Source organism: Nilaparvata lugens, chromosome 5 (genome assembly GCF_014356525.2).
Source record: "Nilaparvata lugens isolate BPH chromosome 5, ASM1435652v1, whole genome shotgun sequence".
Taxonomy (NCBI): Eukaryota; Metazoa; Arthropoda; class Insecta; order Hemiptera; family Delphacidae; genus Nilaparvata; species Nilaparvata lugens.
In genome coordinates this window covers 16875619-16888318 of record NC_052508.1, presented here as the reverse complement: position 1 = coordinate 16888318, position 12700 = coordinate 16875619, and the positions used below count along the sequence as shown (strand labels likewise).

The following is a 12700-nucleotide window of genomic DNA, read 5'->3' as shown; positions in this document are numbered from 1 at the left end:
TGGGCGGTACGAGGGAGGAGCGTGCTCGGTGCGGGTTGGAAGCACGAATATGTGTACGCAGCTTTAGACTCATAAATGCTCTCTAGAGGAGTCGGCTTTTCAAGTGATCAGCCTTCCAAATTTAGTAGCAGGCGCATGAATATTGACTATCTTATTAATAGCTCATCAGCGATCACATCTTTCCAATTTTATTGGTATAAAACAAAGTTTGCAGGTGTCTCTTCTGAACTGCACTGAAATAGTTGATAAATAAAAAACATATTTCAGATGCTTCGTAGGTTTCAGCAATGTCTGTGAAATAATAAAGTTTACAAGTGTTCATTTTTTACTGAAAAAATATATTATCATTTTCCAATGATTTATTTGAAGATTTCAAATAATGGTGTGTGGAATCGATATACCTGTGAAACAATGGCTTTTGCAATTGTCTATTCTAATGTAAGTAACAATAACGCCGCAACAGGAACTGGATATGCTGGCAGTCAGAACGGTTTCTAATATTATTGTTCAGCGTTGATAAGCACTGTGACCTCAGTTCTTGCGATGGATGGATGGCTACATGAAGCCAGCTCCACCAACAGACAGTGATACGATTCAAAATCACTTGAGTGATAGTTCAGAGCCTACTTAAAACTGTTGGTCCTTCCATCTCTCATCATCATCATCATCATCAAAATAATTATTTCAATCGTCCCTAGAACTTTTATGAGTATCATCCTATGAATAACAATGTAAGTCCCAAAGATTGGGGTGAAACTCTTACAACAGTTCATACTTTTCATACCATAGGCTACTAGTGAACCTCCCGGTTTGGAGAACTTGCTCAAAATGCCGCTGATATTCTATCAGCTGTTCTATTGAAAACAGTGGAGGAGAGTCAAAAGAAATAATTCAATCTGCATTAGACATAATAGGTAGGGTGAACGAAAACTATTAGAATGGGTGCCTGATTTGCAAGCTGAACCTATCAAGTTTTCAGAACTTTGAGTAAAAAGATGTGAATAAACTTCCGAGCTCACTTGAATCAGTTTCCATATTATATTATGATTTGCTTGGAAGTATTTCCTCTCGAGACACCCATATGCTCTTATAACTGAGGAGATATACTATCTCCTACTAGTCTTAAATAATTAAGGACTGAAAATATTTTGAAGTGAACATCTACAAGACTTAACCTATTTCGGACTATGTGTAACCTTATCTAAATTTGGGAAAGGAATAGCACAAGGTTACCTTATTTTTCTCCCCCTATCATTTTGATAATGTACTCATTGTATGAATAAATAAAGAATCAATATCGCTAGTACTCAGTTTGATTCGTTTTTTTGTAGGACCTACTGCGCAGTAGAGAAGAAGGCCAAGCGCTGATCCACACGACAGTGAACTGCGGCGAGAAGGTGCTGCGGAACACGAGGAGCGACGGTCGCGACACCATCAACGCGGCACTGAAGGACATCCAGAACGAGTGGGAGCGACTGGTGAAGAAGATATCGACTGCCAAGGTGCATCTGGAGACGAGTCTCCTGCAGTGGGCCGATTATTCGTCCTCCTATTCGCAGCTGCAGCAGTGGATCACCGACCGTGAGGCCAAGCTGCAACAAGTCTGCGAGCAGAAGGTATTTGATGGAATTATCTATTGAACACTACATCAAAATATTGTCCTTAATAATAATAATAATAATAATAATAATAATAATATAATAATAATAATAATAATAATATTGAGTGACCTTGCTGGCTCATGTCTGGTGTCAGAGTTTTCAGGTTGCAACTGATCAATTTCAGGGCCTCTGACATGACCTAACGACTGCTTTTTAGGCTGCCGGGACCGACGGCTTAACGTTTCCATCCGGAACACGGGAGTGGCCCGAGATAAATATCTTGCCTGGGCAATATATTGTCCTTGATCCATTGGATTTAATTAGTATCTTTTGATCACTACATCAAAATATTATCCATATACTCGTATATTGGAGTTTTGGGGAAGATTAAACCAACACATTTGCAGATTCAAATAAAATTGAATCAAATCAATTTTATTGTTTACATTATTTGTAACATAAAAGTCATCAGTAAGAGCACTTTTCTTCAGTAATAAAATTTTATATAAAATTCAGATGTCTTCCACCATGAAAAATTAGTTGTAACTTAAATATTGAAAATTCTGATGATGATGTCAAGAAATATGGTGGTTCAATGAAAGTGGTTCTGACAAAAATGAAACTGTTTCTGAGGAGAAATTCCTCAATATCAATTCCTATTCAACAAATTTTATCACTTTTTATTTAATGGATTCCAAAAGTATTTGAACTCTTGTCATAATACTTAACAAAAATATCTGTGCCCTGTTGATTTAGTTGGATAAAATCAAATTTGATGATTAGAGCTAGATGTATGAAATGAAATGAAAATACTCTTTATTAGGCGGAGTTAGGACTAGAAAGTCCTTTCTACCACTCAACCTTACAGGCAAATAATAATACATTACAATAAGAAATAATACAAAAGAACTATATGAAACTGAGAATAATGCATGAAATTGTAAATAAAAATCAACCTTTTTTATCTGATGAAAAAGTAAATTAAGTAAATCAATAAATTACAAAACAACTAAAAAATAATAATAAATAAATTAAAGTCAATAATATAGGAAGAACGTTGATACAAAGAAAATTCAGCAAAAATTAATTCATACAACATTCACACAGCCCACAAATTGCATCGCAACTAGCCACCATCGCACTACCCCCGCAGACCCGCCAATAACAGCCGCCTGACCCACCCCAAAGCGAGCACGTCCTTCAATACTCCTAATCTCATCGGGAAGATTGTTCCAATGTCTGCATGCCGTGATGGTAAACGGCTTTTCGAAAGTTGCTGTCCTGTATATAGGAAAAGACAGCAGTGAGTCCCCACGACGAGTTGCTCGCACACTGACCTCAGACAGAAACTTGAAGCTCTCAGACAGATAGGAAGGAGATTTCGTTTTAATTATTATGTATGTGTGAGAATATACTAACATTTGGTGTTAATTCATGAAGTTCATTATTTTAGAAAATTCAATGCTTCAAAATTAGAATAATAATATTATGCCCAATGCTGTACTCAATTAAGTTAATTTGAGTTGTGGTTCTGGATGTATTTTACTCATGTTTGCAAACATGATTCACTTTTGCAAACATAACTATATTCAATGATCAATTAATCATTTTGCTGTGTATGATTGCAAATATGATGTAATTGAATTAAACTTGATTTCATAATATTTAGAGTAGAATTAAAATGAAAAGTACACTTTTATAAAAATAGTGGTAAGATTTCTCTTGAATTCAATGTCTTATACCCATCTTGAAATTCATGTTGAATAAGTTTCAAACAGGAAGTATTTGTATTTTAATTCAAAATCTAGTTGAATATATTAACAACTCTCATCTTTTCCTGCAGGTTTCGAAAGCAAAGAAAGGCCAAGCGTCAGGCCTGAGCTCTCTGAGCATCGGCGAGCGCAAGGCGACGCTGCGTCAGACCAACAGCATAGTCCAGGACATCGTGTCATTCGAGCCGATGATCCAGTCGGTCACCTCCAAGGCCGAAGACCTCCTGCAGGCGGCGCCCGCCTCGGAGATCTCCAACAAATACGAGACACTCAGCAAGCAGGCCAAGGAGCTGTATGCCAAGCAGAAGGAGACCGTTGAACAGCATCAGGCGTTCATTGACACCGGCAACGAGTTTGGCCAATGGCTGCGGGCCGCCAAGGAGAAGCTGGGCAAATGCTCGGAGCCGACCGGTGATAAGGAATCTCTCAGCAACAAGTTGTCCCAGTTGAAGGTTCGTATCTCAATTCACTTGATAACATCAATCAATTTCTTATCAATACAATTATCTATAGATATCATAATCTGAAAGAGGAAAACTAAACTTAGATTGTACTATTCCTCTTCCAAATGTTAATGGCAATGTAGTCCCAAAGGTTGTGTGTATGTCACGCATTCTACATTCCTTGTGTGAGAATACTCCTTGAGAATAATTGACGAGTAATAACAATTTTAAAGGACTTGGCAGGATTAGAGGTGAGTGGATGGCAGTCCAAGACTGCTGACAGGGATTGAAGAGGAGAGTGGTAGAGCATGGCAAAGACCACCCTGGGCTATAAAGCAAACAAGAGACAAAGAACAATTTATGATTTATTAATGGTTTTAGAAAGCCAAAAAACACTTGAAAGCTCAATAATTTCGAATGAGAGAAAATATTTTGAGCCTCTACCACTAGCTACAAGTTATCTTAAGGTCCATGTTCTGAGCAAGTCAGAAGAAAATTAAACACTTGTAAGTTAAAAATATTTTTTTTCAATATTTATGTTTGTAAGTCTACATGGCTCATTTTCTCGAAAATCTTAAGAGTAGAGTTACTTGAAGACCACATATTTTCCTTGAAAGTGACACGTTATTGATCTACTATAAACAGTCATTAAGAAAATATAGGTACGAAGTATAACACCATTCTTATTCAATTATACATTATCCCGCTAGAGCTAGCTCCATCTAGCTGTTTACTCTGTTGTCAATATTTGTAGCAGCTGAAGTATTCGGGGTGATTTACAGCATTTAATTTGGATTTTCTTTTAATAATAATTATTAATCCATTACCATTTTAATAAATGCAATATCTCAGTAATTTCGATCTATTTATATCTTTGTAGCAAGACAATGAATTGGTTGGAATTGAATCGTCAACTATAACCAGGAGGGCTTAGACTTGAAAATTGAACACTTGAAAGTTGAAAATGCAATTTTCCAATAATTAGGTTTACACGTTGACAGTGTTTATCTTGAATCATATCAACCCTTCCTACTTTGAAACGTTTTTGGTTTTCACAAGAAATAATAAAATTTATTTGATCTTGAAAATTAAACACTTGTAAGTTAAAAGTAAATTTTTCCAATATTTATGTTTGCAGTGTTCATCTTGAATCATATTAATTCTTACTGTATTGAAACTTTGTATATTTCTGTGGAAAATGAAATTAATTTGATTTCAATTTCAGGTTCTACAAAATGAGCTGAGTGACGGTCAAGCCAAGTTAGAGAAGGCCCTGCAACAGGGAGAAGTGGCCTGTGCCATAGCCGACCCTGAAGACAAGGAGGTCATTGAAGAAGAGGTGGCTCTGCTGCAAGAGGACTTCGACACTTACGTCGAGTCCCTCGGACGAACCAAAACTCTGCTAGAGGAAGGAACAGTGCGCTGGACCGAGTATGAAGAACAGCATAGAGACGCCACTGAATGGCTGACTCAAACTGAAACTCTGGTCCAGTCTTACAACCGACTACAGGTCAGTTTTTCACATTCATCTTTAGAGATTATGAACAAAAACGTTGCAATAGTAACGATTTCCTTGGTTAACATGAGTTGATCTGAAAACCAGATTTATTTCTGGAAGTTTATGTAGATGATTTTATAAACATACCAGTCAGGTACTTTAGTATCAAGTGATTGATTAATGTTGTTTTACCACAAGCTAGCCTGGGAACCACACATAGTAAAAGTAAATTCGTATGGCTTTTGTTGGTGGGGGGTCCCTTGCGGGAAGGTCCCACCGCCTGAATATATAATTTAAGCCGGCAATGGGCCTTACGACTGTCATTCTTCAGCCGGGACCGACAATTTAACGTGCCACACATAAATATTACTTCTGAAGATTATCTGAAGTAATTTATTCATTAAGACAGTTGAATAATATTTTTTGAATTCTTCACTACAAGTTGACCTGAGAACCGATCATAAATTTTATCTCTGGAAGAGTATCTACAATAATTTATTAATTAAGACAGTTGAAGAATATTGTTTACATTTTTGAGTTCTAGTGGCCTGGGACTGGGAACCACAATTCTATTCTATTTCTGGAAGCTTATTCAGGATCATTTATTTAGAAAGACAGTTAAAGAATATTGTTCCAGAAAAAAACCTTAGTGACCCTTTTTCTCTTAAGGCAAAGCAACGGAAGGAGAAACAAAAATAATAAAGTTTAAGCTTGTGTGCGTGTAAAGATATGGCTCATATCCGCTGTCAATTACTTGACTCTTGAACACTAGTTCACAATGTCTCTATTAACTTTTAATCACGTACTGTGGTTATCCAGTTCCAAGGCAGATAGATAAAGTAGGTAGATCGATTCAGTTCATTATTAAATGATAAATTTTATCTCCTACTCTTTTAGCACTGTGAATCTGTCTTGATGCTCCAAGGTTTAATTTCACACGTGCAAGTTTGTTTATTTATTTATTTATTCCATTGGCAATTACAGATCATAATTATAATATGATTGGGAGAAGACAACAGGCATAGCCCAAAACTGTCCTCTACCAAATTTTTACAAATAAAAGTTTCAAAAAAGAATAAGGTTAAGATTCCACTTTCACTTCAAAAAGTCCAATTTCCACTTCAAAACTAACGACTAAACTAAAAATTTTGAATTTTGACATTAAAAAACTGATTAAAAACAAAAATATTTCACTCAAATCTCTACAAATTGGAAATTTTAGAGTAATTTTGCAAAATTTTGAGCCAGAAAAGAAACACAACTTCACTATTTACATCGTCTCTTGGATCCCTGAACAATTTGTGGACTGTTGCCTTCTCAATAGTATTGTTTTTCTTGATTCATTACAATAACGTGTATTTATGTTCACTTCTTCCTTATACGGCTACTACTGTTATTGAAATGAATTAGAAATATCATCCAGTTCCCTTTTATATTTTATTAGTGCTGTATAACGTGTTCCAACTCATGAGAGCCATTTTCAAATACGAATGAATAAAGTAAACATCAAATCTGTACTATAATAACGGAAAGAACTGGCTTCTACACGTAAGGGATAGGGAATTTACGAATGACGCATCAATCATCACGTCTGAAGTACTGGACTGATTAACTTGAAATTTTGCATATTATATTCTTAATCAACCGACGATGATTTTAGGCATATTTTAAATTATTTATGATTTCAGTAGGTCAAGTTTTTAATTAGTCCCTTGCGGAGCATGGGTTACCTACTAGTATAAAATAGTGTTTTTCCCACAAATCATGAAAATTTATAAAATACATGCAAAATTAATTAAATATTAAGTAATAGTGAATTCAAATCAATCATTGTTTGAGTTTTTATATTTTGTATTCATGTTTCTGTTTTGTATTACAGGACAGTCTGGAGGAGAAGAAGAACGTTCTGGAACAGTTCCAGGTGCACCTGCAGACGCTGTTCGACTGGCAGAAGGAGTTGGATCGGCTGAACATGAAGGCGCAGGCGCTGTTGGAGACGTGCGCCGACACGCGGATCTCGAACGCCGTCACGCAGATGACCACCAAATACAACGCGCTGCTCTCATTGGCCAAGGAGGTGATGCGGCGGCTCGAACTGCACTACCAGGAGCACCAACAGCACTGGACGCTCTACCAGGAGTGCCAGGATTGGGTCGACCGCACCAGGGATAAGGTGAGATGTGTGTCATTCGTATGTGCTATAATTATCTCAAATGTGCAAGGATCAACTGATCGGGAGGATCTCAGATGTGCGAAATTACAGTTTTGTCTGGTTCCTGTTGCTTTGTTGATACAGTATCATAGTAATGAGTATAGCATGTGTTTCAACTTTCCGTTATTTGTGTTTCTTATCTAAAATTATCAAAACATTTCTAACAATATTAACATACTGCAATTTAAAAACCAAAACCTGAACTCCCTAACCTTCCCTTCTACCTTCAAAACATAATTTTACAGAACATTTTAGTTTATGCTCATCTAAATTTATACATTAGACAATTTGAGAACTAGCAGATCTGAGGAACTCCCTCGTGCTTCACACATCATATTAGCAATAGTTTCTCTTCTCTGTTCTTGACGCACATTCCAGTCCAAAAATCATCATACAACTTGACAGTTTGAATTCAGATGGATTAAATATAAAAAGACATGAATAGTTTAGAGGATTATAACTTGATAAGAAAAATATTAAGCTATTAAGGAGAATTTAACCCCATGAATTTAACTCTATTTGAATCCTCTCATTAATTGAATGTTTCGTGCTTAATGATTCTAATACATTTTATTAATCAATAATACAATATATGAATTGAAACTAGCTTGATTCTTGAGTACTGTATTAGACAACTTGATTTTAGAAAGTTCACTTTTTCACTGAGTGAAATCTTTGGGTTTGGAAAATTAAGAATTTTGAGAAGTATTTTATCAACTATGGTACACATCTTTCGATTGTTGCTAATGAATGAATAATGACGCATAGTCTTACTGGGGGAATCCCACTCAATCAATATGTTCTTTGTACTGTTTTTGTAAAATGTGTTTCTTATTTTGTTGAATATCAAATATGAATATGTACATGTATTGTATGCCAATTGGGAATAAACGAATTGAATTTAATACAAAAAAGTATCAAATTTGTGTTGTCTTTATCAGGTAAATGAGTGCCAAGAGCTGCCAAATACACTGTCAGAAGTGAATAACCGACTGCAAACCGTGAAAGCAATCAGGCAAACACTGGAGCAGGGCCAGAATCGACTCCGATACGCCATGGAGCTCAAAGAACGAGTCATCTTGAACACTGAGGTGAATGGAGCTGCCAAAATACAGGAGGACACCGATACATTGCAACAGGAACTGGAGAGACTTGTTTCAGATGTTCAGGTAAATTGTCAAAAATGTATTTGACAAGTTTTCATTCGAATAAGTTTTACCAAATTAGCTTAGGAAGAAGTAGTAAAATGCTAGTAATATTCTTTTGAAAATCTATGCTTATGAAGAAAAAAGGAAATAGGGAAAACCATAAAATACTTGTATTATTGACCGAGCGAAGTGAGGTCCAAGATTCAAGTGGACGGTTTGGCATTTCTCTTTATGTTTAAATGTTGCGCATTTACGGCGAAACGCGGTAATAGATTTTTATGAAATTTGACAGGTATGCTCCTTTTTAAATTGCGCGTCGACGTATATACAAGGTTTTTGGAAATTTTGCATTTCAAGGATAATATAAAAGGAAAAAAGAGCCTCCTTCATACGCCAATATTACCGTAAAAATCAGACTATAGAATTATTCATCATAAATCAGCTGCCTAGTGGACTATAATACTACCCGTTCAAAAACATCGAAAATCTTGAAAATGTATCTTTCCATCAACGTTAGTTGTCTGAGATTAGTATATTAGTAGAGTTTGGAGTTATTGATAGAAAACATTTTTTTTACATTTTTCTTTTTTAATCTGATGATTGAAATTGCAACAAATATTATTGAAAAGAAATTGATTTCTAAAATCATGAAAAGTGCGAAATGAAGTTTCTAGGAAATCAGCATAATGGTAGTTTATTTTGTTAATTTCAACACACCGATTTTTCGCCAACACGACAACAAAGAATGTTCTCTGATGGGTTGATTGGATTGGCGTATCGACGGCAGCCAGACCTGATAACAGCACTCACACTCACATTCCGGGACGACACGTCACGGTACGATAGGACAGAAAGCTCTATGTTTATTCAGGATTTTTTCTAGACATTTTAAATTGATAAATTATTTATTAATTTTTGAGAAAACATAACAACAGGTCAATGTAACTTACTGAGCGCGAGGTCTGCTGTTCACAGAACTATTAGTAATGTTGGTCTCTCATACATATATTGGATGGATTAGGATTTGCAACTGGATAAAACTTGAGGTGCAATAAAAATTGATTGCTAGGTTCTCAAAGACTTAAACACTCGTACTGTCCATGTTTTTTCTTGAATAAACCGATGAAGAAAACTCTTGAAGTAACAATACTTCTAGAGCTTGTCAATTTCCTTACATATGGAAACAATTTTAATTGTTCACACAGTTTAACTTAACAAACTACATTCACTGAGTGACTGAGTGGTTGAATAATTATTACTCCTTGTTATTTAGTTTACCGGGTGTTGCAAAACCTCCAAATAAACCAATTGAAATACGAATGCAGCCAACCCAATATTATGACTTCACAGTTATTCTAAACTCAATACTACGAATATATTTCTATTGGAAACTGCCAGTAGTCGTATAAATAGCTTGTTACTTTTAACCAAACTTTAGCTGTATGATTTGTAATTGTATCAATTAATTAATGGATAGAAAACTTATCACTCAATTCATGTGTTAGAATACTCAGCTAATGTAATATGAATGTACTGTATCCTGTCAACTAGTATTTTGATATTTATTAATAAATATCATCTTTCTTCTTCCAGGAGCTGAGAACAAAACTAACAACTAGAGCAACCCAACTGGAGGAAGTGCACAAGGCAGGAAAACTTCTAGCTGAGTGGCTGGAAGAAATCGAAGCCAAGGTCAACCAGAGCGATGCCCAGCTTCTCAATGATCTCAGTGAGAAGAAGGCCACTCTAGAAAAGCTGCGATCTTTGTTGCGTGAAATTAATAATCAGAATGAGCTGGTGAGTTGAAAAAGAGATTCTTGAATTATTCTGATTCTAAATTTTTGTGCTGATGTATCGTATCGATACTTTTATTTAATTTATAACAGAAATAAGATTTAGCACAGGTAAACCGTGCTTTGCAAGGGTCTAATTAACAACTTGACAAACTGAAAACTTGAACTACTGAAATCTAGGAGAATTAAGAATAGGCCTATAACCATCCTTGGTGAATTAAGAATCAATATTCAAAATTTCAAGTTGATCAGTCCAGTAGTTTAGATGTGATGATGCGTCATTCGTGAATTTCCTATCCCGTACATGTATAAGCCAGTTTCTTTCCTTTATTATATTATAGACAGATAATCTGTCATACATTATATGTAATATCATATTGGAACTCGAGTTGTCAAGTTTCAGATCATACATTCAACTATTAATCTCTAAATGGTGTTGTGATTCGAGAAAATGCTACTTGATATTATTAGTAGTTGATTTTTCAAATCAAATTCATTTATTGCCAAAAATAAAACTAACAATAATTTACTCATATGTATTTGGCTCATTTCAATTGGTATGAACGATTGAACTTTAGGATGAAACTGATGTAATAATAATCTATGCCAAATTTATTAGAAAGTATTTTTATTTGATTCCAGGTGGAACGTGTGAAAAGTAGACTAGCTGATGATCCCACTCTACCAGCCAAAGATTTCCAGCCGAGTCTGGACAAATATAAAACTCTCCATGATATAGTAAGTTGATAATGACTTTGGTTAGTCATAATAAAACTATGTAGATTACTTGTTATTTGCTAATTCTTATTTATTAATGTTTTATTAGTACTAGTTTGAGAAAAAACTCAATATTCAAGAGAGCAGTAGATTGCTCCTGAACACGATTCAACGTGGTCTTTTAAATGTTACCGGTTCTGTTACCGGTCTGTCAGTCGGCCAATCTTTGAAATACCACCAGCTGATCACTGAGCTTCGTCTATCTCGGACTTGCAATATTCCGGCAGTTGATAAAATTTCGTTTTTTATTTAGATTTTTACTTATTTTTCATGAATTATAATCATAATATTGTTAGATTTTTACTTATTTTTCATGAATTATAATCATAATATTGTTAGATTATTACTTATTTTTCATGAATCATAATTATAAGTCTATGAAGGGGTTGAAGGGCATTCATTATTTATAATATCAACTGAATAGATTTCAACATAGCTCAGGCTATGTTCAACCGTTGTAATGCTGCTCCTTCTAATAATATCGCTTCTCTTCGTTCTATATTTTCTTCTTCTCGTATATTCACCATTAATTCTATTTGTTACTCATCTTTTAACCCCATTATCTCCTTCAGGACATAATCTCCTATACGACTATCTCCTAAGAAAAATTTAACGTTTCTCTATATGAGTGTTTTCTAATATCTACCTCATGAATGAGTACTCCAACACATTGAATTTTGCATGTTCAGTTCTTCATGTAGAGTTTTTAAATGCTTTACTCAGATGGATAGTCTATTCATCAGTTGAAACGATTTTTTGTCCAGACGACTTATATTATCCCAAATGCTGTACGGTTGTATAAGCTACTCCAAATTAGCGTAGCTTCCAGCTAAGCGGCACGTGAATCAAATGTTTCGTGAATCAAATATAGGGTTCAGACCAGCTATGACTCGTTGCTTCCTGCTTCAATCTCAAAACATCATTTCTCCTCATCGTCATATTAGGGAAGTGTTTTTCTATATATTGCATCAACTGATATAAAAAAATCAAATTTCAATGTTTTTTCTTTATAGGTGAGTTCCAAAATTTCAACCTTGGAGTCGCATGTGAAGGACCACGAGGCTTATAAGAACGCTCATTCGGAAACTCTTGACTGGCTTCGTAAGACAAGAATCACTATCCAACAGTGTGGGGATTCTCACGGTGAGAAGGTTGCAACACTAGAGAAAGAGCGGAAAGTTGCGGAAATTCTTAACACACTTCCAATCGGTAAGATTATTCAACTATATATAACCGATATAACCACCATGCTAGTTTTACTTTTGTTATTACCTTACAAGTTATTTCTATATTCGATATTCTTTGTATTATATTCATAGAATATTCTATTTTTGTATGTACATTGATTCTTCATTCAGATACTCATGGAAAAAATGTTGTTTGAGTCCACTTTTGTTCGAAGCCTCACGTTTCTATAATGAAAGAATCAACTTCTTCACATTAAAAACAAATTCAT

General features: G+C 35.1%; 1 protein-coding gene across 1 annotated transcript in view; it reads left to right on the top strand.

The window, feature by feature from the left end:
- LOC111053776 (nesprin-1-like) overlaps positions 1–12700 on the top strand; it is a 189600-nt gene that overhangs the window by 103981 nt on the left and 72919 nt on the right. The window contains exons 63-70 of the mRNA XM_039429393.1: positions 1332–1616; positions 3445–3825; positions 5042–5326; positions 7194–7487; positions 8468–8695; positions 10268–10471; positions 11110–11205; positions 12258–12453. Of these exons, the coding sequence (XP_039285327.1) occupies positions 1332–1616; positions 3445–3825; positions 5042–5326; positions 7194–7487; positions 8468–8695; positions 10268–10471; positions 11110–11205; positions 12258–12453 (1969 nt within the window). The remainder of the gene's footprint in view (positions 1–1331; positions 1617–3444; positions 3826–5041; positions 5327–7193; positions 7488–8467; positions 8696–10267; positions 10472–11109; positions 11206–12257; positions 12454–12700) is intronic.